General features: G+C 38.7%; 1 protein-coding gene and 1 long non-coding RNA gene across 3 annotated transcripts in view; one reads left to right on the top strand and one right to left on the bottom strand.

Annotated features, from left to right (window-relative positions):
- The window catches only part of Eip74EF (Ecdysone-induced protein E74), an 80,164-nt gene that overhangs the window by 41,801 nt on the left and 22,215 nt on the right, over positions 1-16,148 (bottom strand). The window contains exons 1-6 of one of the 2 annotated variants that reach the window (XM_065496488.1): positions 14,833-15,047; positions 5,570-5,633; positions 5,332-5,513; positions 5,140-5,271; positions 2,734-2,896; positions 1,129-1,257 (exon numbers count right to left, since the gene is read on the bottom strand). In XM_065496488.1, coding sequence (XP_065352560.1) covers positions 1,129-1,257; positions 2,734-2,896; positions 5,140-5,271; positions 5,332-5,358 — 451 coding nt within the window. In that variant the 5' untranslated portion in view covers positions 5,359-5,513; positions 5,570-5,633; positions 14,833-15,047. Of the gene's footprint in view, positions 1-1,128; positions 1,258-2,733; positions 2,897-5,139; positions 5,272-5,331; positions 5,514-5,569; positions 5,634-14,832; positions 15,048-16,148 lie in introns of those variants that run through there. The other variant, XM_065496489.1, reaches the window with a different exon arrangement.
- LOC135947540 (uncharacterized) lies at positions 8,644-11,943 on the top strand. Its single transcript, XR_010575640.1, has 4 exons — positions 8,644-8,876; positions 9,158-9,271; positions 10,886-10,986; positions 11,498-11,943. It is a non-coding gene; the product is annotated as an uncharacterized LOC135947540 (long non-coding RNA).

The raw sequence follows: 16,148 nt of genomic DNA, 5'->3' as shown, positions 1-16,148 counted from the left end.
ATTAATGTGGAACGCCGCGTTTCTTGCACAAAAGCAGCAGCAGCGCCGGCCAAACCACTCTCGAGAGCGAGCGAGCGAGCGAACGAGACAATGGACGTGAAAACCCGCGGCGAAAGAGAAACACAAAATAATCCACCTGCTTCTCTGCGAGTGAGAAATGCGCGCGGTGAAAATGCGTCCATGAATATTCTTGGTCTCTCTTCCCTAGCAATGCGGTCAATTCCTCAACGAATTCAACCATTTATGTGAATGAAAAATTTCACCTACACGGTCTAGAATTTCCTCAAAATCCATCGAATTATTTAAAAATATCAAAATTGCAATGGGCCACAAATTGATACAACTCTAGGCGAGAAAATGATGCGATGTATTGTATTTTTTTCGTGTGGCATGTGGCGAAGTATAAATAAATTTTTACTTTCCTGCGATTATGCAGTTCCTGCTTGTCATTTTTGCCCTTTGTTTATACAACATGTTGCAAAAATTTATTGAATTTTTGAGTGATTATAATTTCATAACAAGCACTCAATAACATCCCAACAAAATTTCTCTCTGCACGTGGGAAACGTTCTTATTGAGTCTATGATGTCTCTAGTTAAAAATCTATTTTCAAAAGCAAAATTAGGAATGAGGATTCCATACTAAAAAAGGTAAAATGCGTCAGAGATATTAATTATTGCGTTCCCAACCAGATGCTTTGCATCGTATGGAGCCGTCTCTTCACATTCATCTAGGAAGTATGCAACGCGCTTGATTCGGGAGCACAACAAGTTGCATATTTCCTCTGAAGGAATGTGACATCCGAAATAAGGTTTTCGCTTTTCCCAGTCGCAATTCCGTGCTTTTTAAAGCTCAGTAAGTGTTGCCGGAGACGAGGTAACACAAATATTTGTTGGTTACTACAGCGACGACATATTAGTTTACATTTTTGAAACGAGTTTAATAAACCAATCGATAGTGCGTGCCCGATCTTAATAGCAAATAGTCTGTTTTGCCTGCCGTGAAACCAGAGCACGCGTGCCTCGTCGTGAATTGTTTTGATCCCTAATCGCGCTAATGCAATAATCATCACTTCGGGAACAATCTAGGATCAGCTAAAACGATGAAGAAATAAAAGAGGGTACTCACCAGTGCCTGGCTCCGTTTTGAATTTTGTCTTGAGAGGAAACTCCTGCTTGAACTCAGTTTTGAACTCGAGGTGAGGTGCATTTGACGAGAAAGAAGGTACGGGAGTAGGTAGTGGTGTCGCCAGCTTGCCTGCAAATTTAAATAAATAACATTATTTGAAACTGCTCAAAGAGTTTATTCTTTCGGTTTTTTTTTCGAATTTACGGTTGAAAATGGTCGATTATTTAAGTTTAGTTTGACAGCTGCTTGAGGAATCTTATACAAAAATCAGATTACTATTCATGTTATTCAAAAAAAGAAAAGGGATATTTTAGCTATGCACAAGGTGAAACAGTTGTAACTTCTGTTCGACATTTTAAACTTGGCAAAATTCTTATCTTATATATGCATGCACAATTATTTAAAATAGACAAAGAAATTCACGGATGACAAAACACCATACATAGCTGTTTTGGCCATAGCTGCAGTGCAACGTATTCACTTGTCCAGCATTAAAAGTCTCATTCAAATATTCTAATTTGTCAGAGATTAAGATAATAGAGGATCTGTCTAATACGCTGCAAAACCATAATTATTAGCACTAAATCCACTTCAACCCGCTTTGTCTTTAGGTTTGTGTTCATACAAATATTTTTTTTAATTAAAACTGCTTGTGCACTTTGCTTATTGTTGTTAAAATACTCAAGCTTGTATTAGTATGGAATAAGTGTAAAATTTAATGATGGTAACTAAAAAACGTCATTTAAAACGTTCACAGCAGAGCTTTTTAAAGACACATTTACAAGTCCTCAGATTTTTCGTTCTTTAGTGGTTCACGGTGCATTTTTTATATTATTTTGTCTTATTTGCGAGAGATATGAACAGTCTCGATCTATAAAGATAAGCAATATTAATCGAAAAAAATTGATTGACAGTTGCAAGTAGCAGGAAATTAAACTAATTTTTATAGCTTCATCTACACAAACAAAAGAAGTAAATTTCATGTGAAAATCCAAATGAGAAATATCATGGTCTCCCTCTTTCCCGTGGAGCCAAATTATTTAACGACAAATGCTCCTTTATAACGAACAATTTTATCAAAGCAGAATAGTTGCATTAATTTTTTTTTGCTAATGATTAGGGAGTGCTGCGTGAAGCTAATTTTAAACGTTAGCACACACGCCACTTATTCGACTCCACCATTTCAACAAATTCTAAATTTTACTAAAAAATGTAAATGTTTAAACAGAGACGTTGAAATGGTTTAGTCTTTTGGTGAGTTTGCTGTCTGGTTCTATGATTTTGTACGCTTCCCAGGCTAATAAATATACGTATATTTGATTTTAAATTTAATTCTTTAGCTTTGCAAGATTTACCGAGACTTCTAGACAGAAAAAAATGTAGCTATATGCCAGTTAGCTTTTTAAGGCATCAATTGACAACTTTAGGAGCTCAGAATTTCATGCTTCTATCCAAAATGTTTTCAACCGACAGTAACACAAAACAGTATGCCAAATCTCCTTGATTTCTGTTTTGGAAATTAGGTTTATCTTCCCTTTAGAGCCAAACAAAAGCCTTCATCCTGAATTGAAAGCATTGCATTGGAGCCAGCTCGCGGCACGTTACCTGCTAAGAGCGGATTAGCTGTCGCGACGTTCATTTTCCTTTGTGCCAGTGCATTTGATGCCAGGGAAGGAGTGCTCATGGGGTCGCTGATAATGCTGGCAGTCAGAGATGTCAGCGTGTGCTTTACGTCTATGCTGTCTGCTGTGCCATTGTTGTTCTCCTCCTGCAAATAAAATCCATAAACAAAAATTTCGCACAATAAACAATACATATACAATTAAGAATATCTAAAAAAGAAATGTAAATCGCGGTGTTATTGGGACCCAGGTTTCAGCATTCATGTTAGCATAGTGCGCACCCTTCCCGGTCCTTGGACAGGGATAAAAAGCATAAAAAACAATTAATGCACTTGTTGAAAATATGCTGTTTTTTTAATTACATGCGACGGAACTAAAGTTAGTTTTAATCCGGTTTCCTTGTTTTTTTTATGCTCTTTTTATCCCTGTCCTCTCGGACCGGGAAGGGCGCGCACTGCTCTAGCACGAATGCTGAAACCCGGGTCCCAATAACACCGCGAACGGATAACATGGGCGCACCAGGCCGCACAGGGACCCAGCCCACTTAAGGGCCACTTGCCTCCGCACCGAGGACTGCATTGAAACGCTAGACATTTGTCCCGTGAAGCCAAATCACGCATGCTGGAAAGGTGCAAACCAGCAATAGCGAGTCGGCGCCGGGGCGCCTCCCAGCCCGTTGAGCAATTTAAGCAATTTTTCTTGTGTTTTAATACATGAAATTGGCTATAGCAAATGATTCTTGAGCCTATTGTTTGAGGAATTTAGCAAGTTTGTCTCTACAGTGTGCACAAATAAAATTCAGACAGAGTATGACAGTTAAATTTCAGATTTTGTCACATTTATCGAAATATTAAACGGCTTTGCCTGATTGCTGTCTTCTTAATCGCGATCTATCCAACGGCGTGAGAATTATTAAGTAATATCCTTTCTGGCGAAATAATTTATGTATTTGACAAAGAGAAAAAGTTGATTTTGTTGTAGTATTCAGTATTAAAACAATAACATTAAAACTCACCAACGAGCCGTAATAAAAAATAAACCCAAAAATTGATTTTGCAAAATTTTGTTGAAAACTATTATTTCCTGTCTTGATCGGTTTCTGATTGGCAAAAAATCTACCATAGTTGGCATTAATTGAATTGTGAAGAATTTTAAAACAAAATTGAATATTTGTTCTCAAATAATTAAAATTTGCTATGAACTACTCAAGTTTCCCAAAAAAATAAATCTTTGAAAGTTAGTTCAGGTGATTGTATTGGCCCACCAAAATTTCTTAATTAGAGAAAGAAATGTTCACTTCCAGCGATTAAATACAATCTGCGCAATCCTAATTTTCCTAAAGGGCGCATACTGCTTTCTAGTGATTTTGTTTAACCTCAGCTCAGCACATCTCGTGGGCTACGAGTTCACCGGGTCCCAATAACACCGCTCAGCGGATCACATGGGGCCCGAGTGGCCGCAGAGGAGCTTGGGCCTAATATATGGCCATCTTTAGGCCTCCCTGCACAGAGGTATTTTATTGAAGCGCCAGATATTTGTCCCTAAAGCCGTTGGAAAGGTGGCGAGTCGGCGCCGGTGCGCCTCCCAGCCCGTTGATGAATTTGAGCATTTCGAGTCACCAAATTAAGTGGTTTTCAAAGTGAGCCAACGGGCTGGAGTTGATAAAATACATACAACTGAATCTACAACATTTGTTTCTAAGGATTTTGCTGATGCAAAAACTTATCAAGTTGGATCTAGTAGATTTTTGAGAATTTTAAGTATGTGTGCTTCTCAAATGTCAAGCACTGTCTGTATCTTCAGACTACTAATTTAATTTGCTCAAGGAACAAATTAACTCCAAAGCCACATTGTTGGTTGGAACTTAACGACAGACAACCAAACTTAAGTGGTTTAAGCGAATAGACGAGATATGTATTCTCTGTGTTGCTTGGTTTTCAAATTGCCCATCAAAGAGTTGCTAAATTCCACAAACAATCAACTCAACGCCAAAAACACAACATAAGCGATATCTTTCCATTTTTGCATATTTGAATTGATCCTCGCATAAAATCAAAACCATGCACTGTTTGAAATTCCCTTTTTTCAGTGCAGATAATTTTCTGCCGCATTCACTGTAATTTGCGGCATTATTCTCACAATAAATATTATCATTCGTTTGCAAACTTGCGAGATAGCTTTGAGCGTCTGAATATTTGTGTTATCATTTTCTTCGGAATTCATTTGCATTTGCTTCAAGATAACTTGGCAAAGTAATATCTATCACTCTCTTTTCTCAATCAATTATTTTAGTTGGATCATATTAGGTCATGCGTGTCATCATTGCGTTACTACTGATTTTGCACTGTGGTTTAAATTAATTTAAATGAAGAACAAAACGTTGAACAACCTTCTCATTGGAAGGAAAGTCGGAGAAAAGGAGGTCAAGCTCGAATGCTGTGCTGTCCGCGTCCACGTTGGGCAAACTGTTGAGGTCGCTTTGAGACAACTCCTGCATGGGCGGCGTCGTTCCTTCGCCCTCCTGTGAAACAAACGGCACATATGAAGCCATCCGAAATAAGAATGTAACTTGCGATTTTACCAGGTAATCATCCAAAAATGCCATCATATTGAAGCTGTTGGCAGCAGGATCAAATGAGGCCCCGCCGCCGGGCCCCGCGGTGGCCCCACAGTAGAAGCCCGTGGTATCCACGCCGTAATCTTTGCCACTCTACTGCAAAAGCACTCCGTCAGTAAACTCTTGTTCCCTTTTTCATCAAGTTCCTGAAAATTATAAATTTAATTTTATACTGTCGCAGCATTTGAAGAGACACACTCACCTGCAGATGTCCCTAATTTTCACAAACGTTCTCCACACTTGCACCATAGGCTGTAATTTGGCACCTGAAATCAAAGATGTAAAAACATTATAAAACAACTCAGTTTACACATTTTTACGGGCATACAGGACGGTTTAAATATGGAACTGAACCTATTTGACGAATTTAAACAAATAATGAAGCTAAATTTCTGCAGTAAAAAATCATGACGTTCACAAAATAATTGTTTTTCTTTTCTGCTTTGAAATTTTCACTTTCGTGAAAAATCGCAACTAACTCGCTATTTTAAAATTCTTAAATTTATATTTGATCATTTAAAAAGGCTCCAAAGTTTGTATTAATTTAAGTAATTAAAATTTGGATCTTCTATATCAAGCAATTTTTACGCCAAATATTAGAACAAACTTTTGGATAGAAACATACATTAGGCACAACTTAATTATTTTCCCAAATCTTTCAAATTTGACAGAAGACCTTTTCAAAAATATTTTTAAACGTTTAAATCTTTAGAAAAAGATGATGTGTGTTTCTTACTCTCAGACTTTTCCATAAATATACGGTATATTTCTTAAAATATTAAAAGGATAGAGAAAAATAGGCGAAATTAATGCAAAGGTGACAGATGAAAATATATGCAAATCCAGATATTTTGGTCGTGCTCATTAAGATAAATTAGATTGAGACCACTTGTCGATTTTTTAAAAATGCAGCCTTGTGTTACCTTCATTATTTATCTCCCTCTCCATTTTCCTTGCCATTTTTAAAATTAAGCCCCAAATAACTTAAACATCTTGCAAATAATAGTTCATTCAACATAATTATGATATATTCACTTATTTTCCTTACAGCCCAAACGGCGCGGCATAAAATTTCTGTAATTAAAAATAAAATACATTGCTTTTCTTATTTCTCATATTTAATTCATTGGTTAGTTTACTTAGTTGTTATTTCTAGAAACATTTTTATTATAATAGCGATGAGATTTTAATTGCCCATGGCAACAAACCGAGTTGTTCTCTATCGCAAACCAAAGTAAAGTTAAAAGTTACCGTTCAAAGGCGCCAGTCAGTGTGTGGCGGCGAGCGGCGCAACTCGGCGCTCGCACGATTGAAAGTAAAAGTTTGCGCGCGACGGGCAAATCGCCTCTCTCTCTCTCTCTCTCTCTCTCTCTCTCTCTCTCTTTCTCTCTCTCCCTCCCTCCCACACAGCGAACCTCGCGAAAATAGCAACAGGAGCGGTGACTTTGAACGCGAGAGACCTTCCTTTTCGCGAGCGGCGCCGAGACCCTGAATGCGAAACACGCGACAAATTCTGCTTCGAACACCGGAGCGCAGCGTGAAATTTATTCGCCCGCCGACCACTTGTTTCTGCGTTTAATTCCCAACTTAACAACCATTATCATAATTGCATTATTTTTCATACTCGTTTCCAAATTGGTACAAGAATTTTATAATTGCCAGACGCTCGGCCCTAAACCATCGCCAAGGATTTTCTTAATTAATGGTTGTTGTTTTCCTTCGAGCCCAAAAGAATTAATCAATCGCTCTTCACCAAGGGCGGATGGGGTGGCTTTTGACATGAAATTGCTGAGTCTGGTCCAAGGCCTACAGTGTTTAAAAATTGTTATTTACGTATCTATCATGTGGACCAAGGCAATTCAATGATTTTAGTTCATAACGCAGATTAATATTTCAGGTTATATATGGAGCAAAAATTAAGTAAAATCATCCCCAGACATTTAAACAGTTCCAAATTATACTTTCTCTCTTCTATTTTTCTCTATAATAAATAAAAAGTGCTTTGGTTTTTTCAAAAGCACTAATTTTAGCTGCACACAATATTTACACTTAACAAACTGGTTTTTGCATTGTCCCTGACGCTCGCATTTTAATTTGACAAAATTTACAAAAATTGTGTATTAAATAACAAACCAATCTAATCACATAACACGCTCTAGATTGAACTCCTTTGAGATGCAAAATACGTTTTATTAAAAAAGTCGATATTTATTTTTCCCCTCTCTATTTGAACGCAAGCGTCAGAGTTTTTGTTATGCAGTAAAAAACAATAAGGAGTGCGTTGCTTAAAACAGCCACGGGGCATCGACCTTCTCATTGAAGAAAATACGGTTTGCGACACCTCTCATTGCCCACGCTTTGACAATCGTGTGCGGATTTTCAGGGGCAAAGTTTGCAATACTGCAATTCTCGCTGTCCTCTATGCGGATTGTGCGATCCCCCAGCTCTGCTTTTATTCCTACGTTCTGCGGTCACGATTCGCGCATCCATTATGTTTAGAAAGTGTTTGCTAAGCACAAGAGTGTGCGTTGGTGGAATAAGTCTACCTCAATCAAGATCTATGGGATAAGGGAAAAGAAAATTTGGTTTTGAACCGGGGCAAAAGGTTTGGCTAAATTAATTATTAACTCTTTTTATAAAAATAAATTACTGTACTTTGTGAGATTACAATAATTGCTAGAATATGTAATCAGAGATTCTACTTTAATTTAGAAAATGTAGGAGACTCAAGAAGAGTTTTTGCAAAATATAATTATGAACAGGTTTATTTACAGTAAATTTTTGCTTTCTTTAACAATATTTTTCACAAGCTTAGTTTTATTTTATTGGCCTTATAAATTAGATCTGAAAATGTTGCATTGTTTTATGACTAAGTATAAGTTTAAAAAATCCTTTCCCTTTTTAATTTCTAATTTTTTTGAACATTTGAAATTCTTTAGTGTTCAAATCAGTTAGGCTGCAATCATCTAAGAAATTTAAGTTTATTTTAAGAATTTAGAAACAAAATATTTTAAACAGTTTTTTTGCTAGATTAAAAAATTATTTTGACGAATTGGCGAATTTTCAAGGTCAAGGCAAGTCCTGCCAATCAAGACTTCAGCACCTCGTGCTCGAGAGTTGCATGCAAATTGAGTCACTGCAGCGGAAATCGGATAAATTTCGCACGTGGAAATGCGTTTGCGAAAAGTACGAGTGTGTATGTGTGTGTGAGTCAGTGTTGCGCGCGGCTGCTCGTCGCGGTGATTTCATCATAACGGTGTGATTGTTGACCTTGCCTTGGAGGCCGTCGTGTACCGAGGTCAAGCTACAAGATTAACACTGCTCGCGCCGCCGCTGCCGCCGCCGCCGCGGCTATTATGTGAGGCTAGCAGCGGCAGCAGCCGTCAGGGTCAGGCAGGAAGGGAAGGTTAGGGCTGAGAAAGGTCGCCTGCCCGCCCGCCCGCCGGCCCACCTCGCTCCTCAGGGCAGCTAGACGAATCAGAGACATCGATGGCCGCAATCCGCCTAATGTGAGTCTGCCACACAACAATTACCCGCGATAAAAATACGCGACTCATCACGCTCGTTTTTTATTTCACACCTAGAATTTAAATTTGGTTTTTTATTTTGTTTTTTCGTTTTTTTATTCAAGTTTAAGGCTTCAATGGATTTAAAAATAAGATTCTTTGATTAACACGGTTTATTTTTATTCATGGACCTGCTAAATTTAATCATCCATTGATATTTTAATTTACCAATATGAACACATTAAATTAAGAATCAGAGTCATTATTGACCATTTTTTATTTAGTTTCTTGAGCAGGCAAAAAAGGCTTTTGATTGGCACAGCGACCCTGAGCAGTTTGCGAAAATAATAATGACGGCAGGCTGAAACGCAGCAGAGGGCCCATCAAATAATGAAAGTGTAAGTGTTGATCGAGTCAGAAGGTCAAGTGTGCATGAACATGCCCTCTTCGCTCGTGTATGAAAATTAGCATGCTCTCTGCAGAGTTTTGACATTTCTGAATCCGATCTCCGCCTTTTGCTGCGCGATTTACTCCTTCTTCCTTATTTGGCCAGCTCGCAGTTTACAGCAGCGGCAGCCTTGACGCCCCATAGAAAATGTAAACAAATTTCCCTTCTACCTGCGAAACGGCTTTTTGATTCATCTGCTGATATATTTTGTTGTTGTTTTTGTGAAGAGCTTCATAACAAAATTACCCTAATTTATGATATATTTAAATATTGATTTGGTTCCTTAATTTTTAATAATTGTACTAGCTAATTTGAGTAGTAACAAATAATTTGGAAATACAGCCTCAATTTGATCATGTTTTACATTTGTTAACATTTAAAATGCAGACAAGAAAAATTGTAATACTTAAATGTAATCTGAAGATGCAAATATTAAATTGTGATCTAAAGTGAATTAATTTAATCTGTTGCTTTATTCTTGGTTTAATTTTTAAGCTCTAACACAATTGAAGCTTAGGTTTTTTAAAAATTAAATCATTACTTCACCACGCCTTGCTCATTGTTTACACCGTTTTGCATTAAGGTTGTTCATTCCTCAGATAATTTCTATTGACATCATTGTCATAAGAATACAAAATTGAGATTTTTTCAGGCTAAAAATAATCTCCATTTAGTTCCTCAATCTCGCAACAACCATAAAACAATAAAACCTATCCAATGCTGCACCTTCCTCTCCGTTCAAATAAAAGAAAACAGCGCCTGGTTTTAATTTTAAAAAAATATCCATTATGTGCAATTTTAAAATAATTGTTTTAATTCGATTGGAAATTTCCATTGTAAGATAAACAGGAGCACTGGTTTTTCCAACATAGCTGATGCTTCAATGACTTACTGAAAACTACAGGTTGGAATTTTAAAAGCATTTAAATTGGCATTGATGCACGAAACAAGATCTGCCATCAATTTTGATGTCAAATGAAGACATTTTTCCCCTTTTTCTCCATTTTGTGCTGGGAAAGGCAATTAAAATCATTATTGCGCCTGCCTGCAGGCATAACTGCAGCCTAGGTGCAAGAACGAGCGTCAATCACGCAGCTGTCGTATCGTATACGCGGATTCACAGTTAAAAAGGGAAGCAGCAAGCGTTGCCCTTTGCAATTGCAGAGACAAATCGCACGTCGAGGAAGAGTAGTCGTGTGAGTCAGGCCGCGGAGAAGAAGTCTGGCAAAGATCTGGTCGGGCCGGCCAGCAGGGAAAGTGAAATGGGAGAAAGTAATGCGCGGGGAGAAAGTGCATGCGATGAGAGGAGAGAGAGAACGCGATCATTGTGAGCCTGCCGACGAATTATACGGCGAATTATATGCTTTGGATGCACTCAAATAATTAGCCCCCGCGCGCGACGGTTACCGCATTCGGACCACTTTCGATTTCGTTTCTTTGTCTCTCTCTATCGCGTGCACATCATTAAATCATAAATTGCTGATCCGCCCGAGCGGAAATCGGAGCGGAATTATGTGTTTTTTCGGAGCTGCGATTCTTTTATTGCCGGCATTTGCATTTTCAGGAAATCACGACCGAAATTTTCGTCTCGTCGGAGAAACTTTTTGCCAGCAGACTGATGAGATTTTCGTGGACACCGAAAACGACACCATTCTCTTTCCCATGGTCGTAAATTTTGCCGTCTTTTGCCAAAATTGGCAGCTGCTTGGTTTGTTATTAAATGTAGCTTTTGTAACAAATTGCAGGTATTGCATCAGTAAATACAATGTTCGTTAAAATATCCTGTTCTGATTGAACGCTCAATGTGAAAAACTTCTAGAAACTATACGTGTTTTTAACACACAGTTGTAAATGTTTCGTTCCTAAATTGTTTTATGCACCCAGTAATTTTTTATACAATTTAATATTGAACATTTCGCACAGATTTATAGTTGGTTTAAAATTCAAAACTTTTCAGACAGTGAGATTTACCAACAGATTTCTTTTAACTAGCAGAAATATTTTTTAAAGGAGATTTCAAGCCTTGCAATTCACTCAAAGGATACTTGAAAACATTAAAAATCAAACCAAGCAGCTTTCATTGCTCACTTCCTAGTCCCTCTGTCAAATGATTTGACGGAAAACAAGCCATTCCGCAGCATCTATTTTGAATGGGCACTAATTTCCTTTTTTACAGATGAAAAATGCCCCAGAGCACTAAAACACGTTTTCGCAGGCGCATAGATAGAGAAGCCGGCGAGGAAGGTGAAACCAAAAAGACGCTAATTGAATTTCGGCCTTGACTTTCCGCCAAAATGTTTTCGCCGCCTCGTCATTGCGTACGCACCGCGAGCACCCGTGGCCCATGACCTAAATTTTTTTGTTAATGTGGCGACCCTCAAAATGAGCAGCAGCCTTGATCGTGCAGCGATGGTGTAAAACACACACGAACCAACGAACGAGCCTAGGCCAGCCACTTTGTTCTCTCCATTCTAGAAGCAGAACCTCAGAAAGACATCAACATTTTGCGTTTTACGCGTTCCGAGTGAAAAATAAAATGGCTTTGCTACCGAGTGGAGGGGCAATGTTTTTGAGAATATCTTTTTTCTGCAGACAGAAATTGTAAACTCTGACAAAATTAAATAAAAAATTATATGTTAATAAAATTTTTTTTTCATGTGTTTGGTTTCATTAGTTTCTATTTTCATACAACAGCCAGCGTTGTTTTTAAACTGAAATTTCCTTTCCGTTAAAAAACGATTTCAAAGCGGAATTACAATTTCTATTTGCAGTTGTATTTCCTTTAAGCCGAGCTAGCAATCAAAATACCGTTACCGACTGCTACGTACATGCAGAAATAGTATCAATTACAAAGTGAGTATAAACTCGTATAAATATTTATACATACACCTTTCTTTGCCGGCTGCTGTGGAGCATTGTAGCCGCACTCTTTATTTATATGTGTATTATATATTTATCGCTCCTTTTACAGCCGCATTTCGCATTCGAAAAAGGAAAAGCCGTTGATAATGCTTCCATTGTGTTATTGTACCTTTGACGGATTTGTAATTGACAGAAGACACTTGTTTTACATGTAGCCAACAAGCAATTAATCAAAGAAGCAAAATTACTCATCGCCAAGAGATGTCTGGGGCTTCTTTTTTTCGGTTTTTGCTGTTTTGTTCAAGAACGAAAAACATCCGCATTGAAGACAGTACGGTTATTTGCGGATGCAGCGATTTTTCTGATTGCTAATGAAATTCACTTTGAAATTTCCTTCACCAGCGATTTGGACTTTGATATTGTGCATTCTCTGTCGTTCCTAGTTGAAATTAAAACTTTATGTTAATTTTGCACCTATACTTCATCGTCTTACTAGGGTTTATGTCACTAACTGATGTTTAATGTGACTCTTCATCCTAATATACAATTTATAAATATCATTATATATTAAAATTCTTTATTTTTTCAAAAAATAAATTTAAATAATTGGTGTGCAAGAATAAACAAGCAGTGTTAAAAACCCTAAACTTAAAAATTCGATTTTAATACTTGTTGTAAATAAGAGTCTCTTTTTAGTTTAAAAACATGTTTTGTTTGACAGTTAATCTCAGCTGAGGAATCAATTTTTGTTTAACAAGCCGCTTTTATTGGCGCTGGATCAATTAGGAAGCATTCACGACAATTATTGAAACAGCAGCAGCAATTCTCGAGAGAACTTTCAAATCGTAATTTGCATACGCTGAAACCAGTCAGTGTGATTAATCAGCAATCAAGAAGGCGCAACCGAATCTCTCCTCTCGCGGATGGATCGACGCACCCGATCCGCATTTTTGAAACAATTAACGGGCTAATTCATTGCGATTGAAATATTTTTATTATCGCACTCGCAGCAATGCACGCGAGCAGCACAAGACGCCGAGCGAGCGAGCGTGGTTTATAAATAAATATAAATAAAACGAGCGTGTGTACGAAGCGGTGCTGGAGCCGACGGAGAAAGTGAGATTTGCGCTTTCATTTCACTGGTGAAAACTTTCTCTGTTCGTTTTGCTCGCTCGCCGCGGCGCTCGGATGCTGCTCCGCGCCAGGGTTATTTTCCTGACACATCCGGGGATGCAGCGCAGCCTTTTCGGCCCTTTTTCTCCGGTTTATTTGCGCCGCGTGGGTCATCGAACCGCCGTCGCCGCTGCCGAGCACAATACACGCCAATATAAGACTTTTCTGCTCTGCTACCGTATCTGCCTGCTGCCTTTGATTCGATTCATCTCGCGCTAGGAATTCGCAGAAACGAAATTTCCGCGGCAATCCAGCATTATGTTTCCCTCCCCCCTCGTCCGCGAAGGGGTTTGTTTGGAAAAATCCGCCTGCGGACGGGGGAAATATTTTTGGCGATGAGAAAGCGAAGGGTCATTGACACCCTGTGCCCGAGAGATGCAAAAAAAGTGGATCCCATTGTTAGGACTAAAAACAAATCGTATCGAGTGGAAAATATTTGAAACTTTTAAGTAAAAAAACCACGAATGATTTTCATTGAGATTCAAATAGCTAGAAAAATTCTCGATTCTTAATGTGTTGTTTGCCAGCATGATGAAATAACAAGTCATCACAGTTTGAAAATTAATATCAACAGGAAAGCAGCTAATTAGCCACACACAAAGGGCCTTTCTTGAGGATGCACAATGCCAGCTAATCATCTCGTGCGGCGATATTGGACGAAAGAAACGAGATGAAAAGTAAGAGTGCACCGCGCGTTATGGGAGAGATAGCCGAACATAATGTGTTTTATTGTTGCGCGCATCCCGCGTGCCGCATCTGATAAAAAACAATAATTACACCGCGAGCTAGCGAGAATGAATCGCGAGAGCCGCCGCCGCACACGATTTTGCAGCCATTGTTATGTCACGCGGCCGCGACTTTCGTTTTCGGTGAAATTGACTGCAGTTTGCGCCGGACAAGCGCATTTTCTTAATTGTTTGTAATACAACACGTCAAGCTTTTGCTCGTCCAGCAAACACTCATTCTGCATGTGACCGTGTTTATCACAAAAACTGCCTTGAACCCTTCGTTCATTCTGCACTCGCACGCGCTTCTACAAGCTTGTAGCGTGCTACGTGCGTCCGGCGCAGAGGACACGGTGCAATTAATAAGTAGCAATGCCCTGGACGACAGAGGGTTGCAATGCCTATCGAGCTCCGACAGCAATTGTGAATTTATCACTTGGGCAAATCCAAGAGCAACGTTGAATGTAAATGACCGTAGTATCAATAATTTTGTGGGAAACATTATGTAAGAGTGAAATGCCAACAGGGAATTTTTAAACAGCAAAGTGATTTCTATTAAAAAAAATACACAAAGTGTGTAAAAATTGTTTTGAAGATTTTTATAAAAAATCATTAACATTAAACCCTAAAAATAAATGAATAAAATCTCAACTATTTTACCGCTCTCTTTTAAAGGCGTTTTAGGATTTCTTTAAATTTGAAATTGTTTCGTGCTTAATGGAACAAAATATTAAAGCTACTAAAAACTCACATGTTGTGTTATCCTTTTTGTGGGGTGTGTGTTAATCCAATTTTGCAAATCACAAGTATATGCGGAGCAAAAGGCACAAAACACACAGAGCACACTGGGCACTGATTTTTCCCACCGCGAGGTATGGAAAAAAAGGCACACTGGCGGGCACACTGCCGACAGAATAAGGGACACGCGGGTGCAACAGTAGGGGCCGGTGGACGGAAGAAGACTGTTTTGCCGCCGAGTCCATTGGGAAAAGGGTCCCCTCTACGCGAACGCCCCACCAGCAAATCGCAACTTTCTCGCAGTCATCGCCGCCGCCGCGCTCGCAGAAGGTTGTGCAGAATGAAGGTTATGCCCTCGTTCGCAATTTTGCATTTATCGCTAGCGCCGAGCGCGTGAGCATCGCTTTATTTTCCCTCGCACTTTGTTATTATTTGCAAATTTCCGCGCCAGGTCCAAGCAAGCAAACGGAGCAATTGTGTCGCTCGCTGCTGGCTGATTGCGACGGCTGCAGATTTTTCGAGTCTTTTTCTATACAGCCGCGTGTTGAATATGCAAGCGCGAGTTTGCAGGTTGGCCGTGGCATTCGGCCTAGACGCCTGATCTATGCGATAGGCCGGCCTAGGTCAACTGGTGTGCGAATATTATGACGAGCCGTCTGCCGTCGTTGCGTAATTCGAGGGTCACCGCCGTTCTTCCAATCTATTCCTATACACAATCTAAGGAAGAATTTGAACTGTTCCAATAGAAACATCTAAATCAGTTAATCCGCTGACACGGAAAAATTGTTTAAAAATAAACAGAGATTATAAACAGGGCCATGACGAGACCTTGAAAATGAGTAACTGGGTTTTCACGACAGCGGTTTAAAAACGGATGTAGCTCTTAATATTACTAAAATAATCACAATTGTATATGATGTTTAATAAACTTAAATTGTCTACCAGTTCAAAAAAGAAAATTGAAACCTCTACACGTCTACATTCCACAGCCAACAACTATTGCAATATATGAAAAGTTTTCGGAAAGCAATAATAGTAAATTTTTAACTTTGACTAGATTAGCAGGCTGTAAATTTTATTTTAAACCCCCATCTCAATCACCGGAGCAACCTGTTATTAAAAAAAAATATATATATTCTGCTTTAGTATAATTCCACGGACGTAATAAAGTTAACTTCTCTGGGATTTTCAAGAAATTTCCTGTTCCTTGCGAGTTAACAAGAAAGGTAGCAGATCACTCGAAAACAATATTTCGTGTGAACTGTTATTCTCATAAGTTCCTCACGGCGGCAATTTCCAGGCTTGCGATTTCAGAGCTGCCTTAATTAA

The sequence above is a fragment of the Cloeon dipterum genome, chromosome X, assembly GCF_949628265.1.
Source record: "Cloeon dipterum chromosome X, ieCloDipt1.1, whole genome shotgun sequence".
Taxonomy (NCBI): domain Eukaryota; kingdom Metazoa; phylum Arthropoda; class Insecta; order Ephemeroptera; family Baetidae; genus Cloeon; species Cloeon dipterum.
This window is presented reverse-complemented; position numbering and strand designations above follow the sequence as displayed.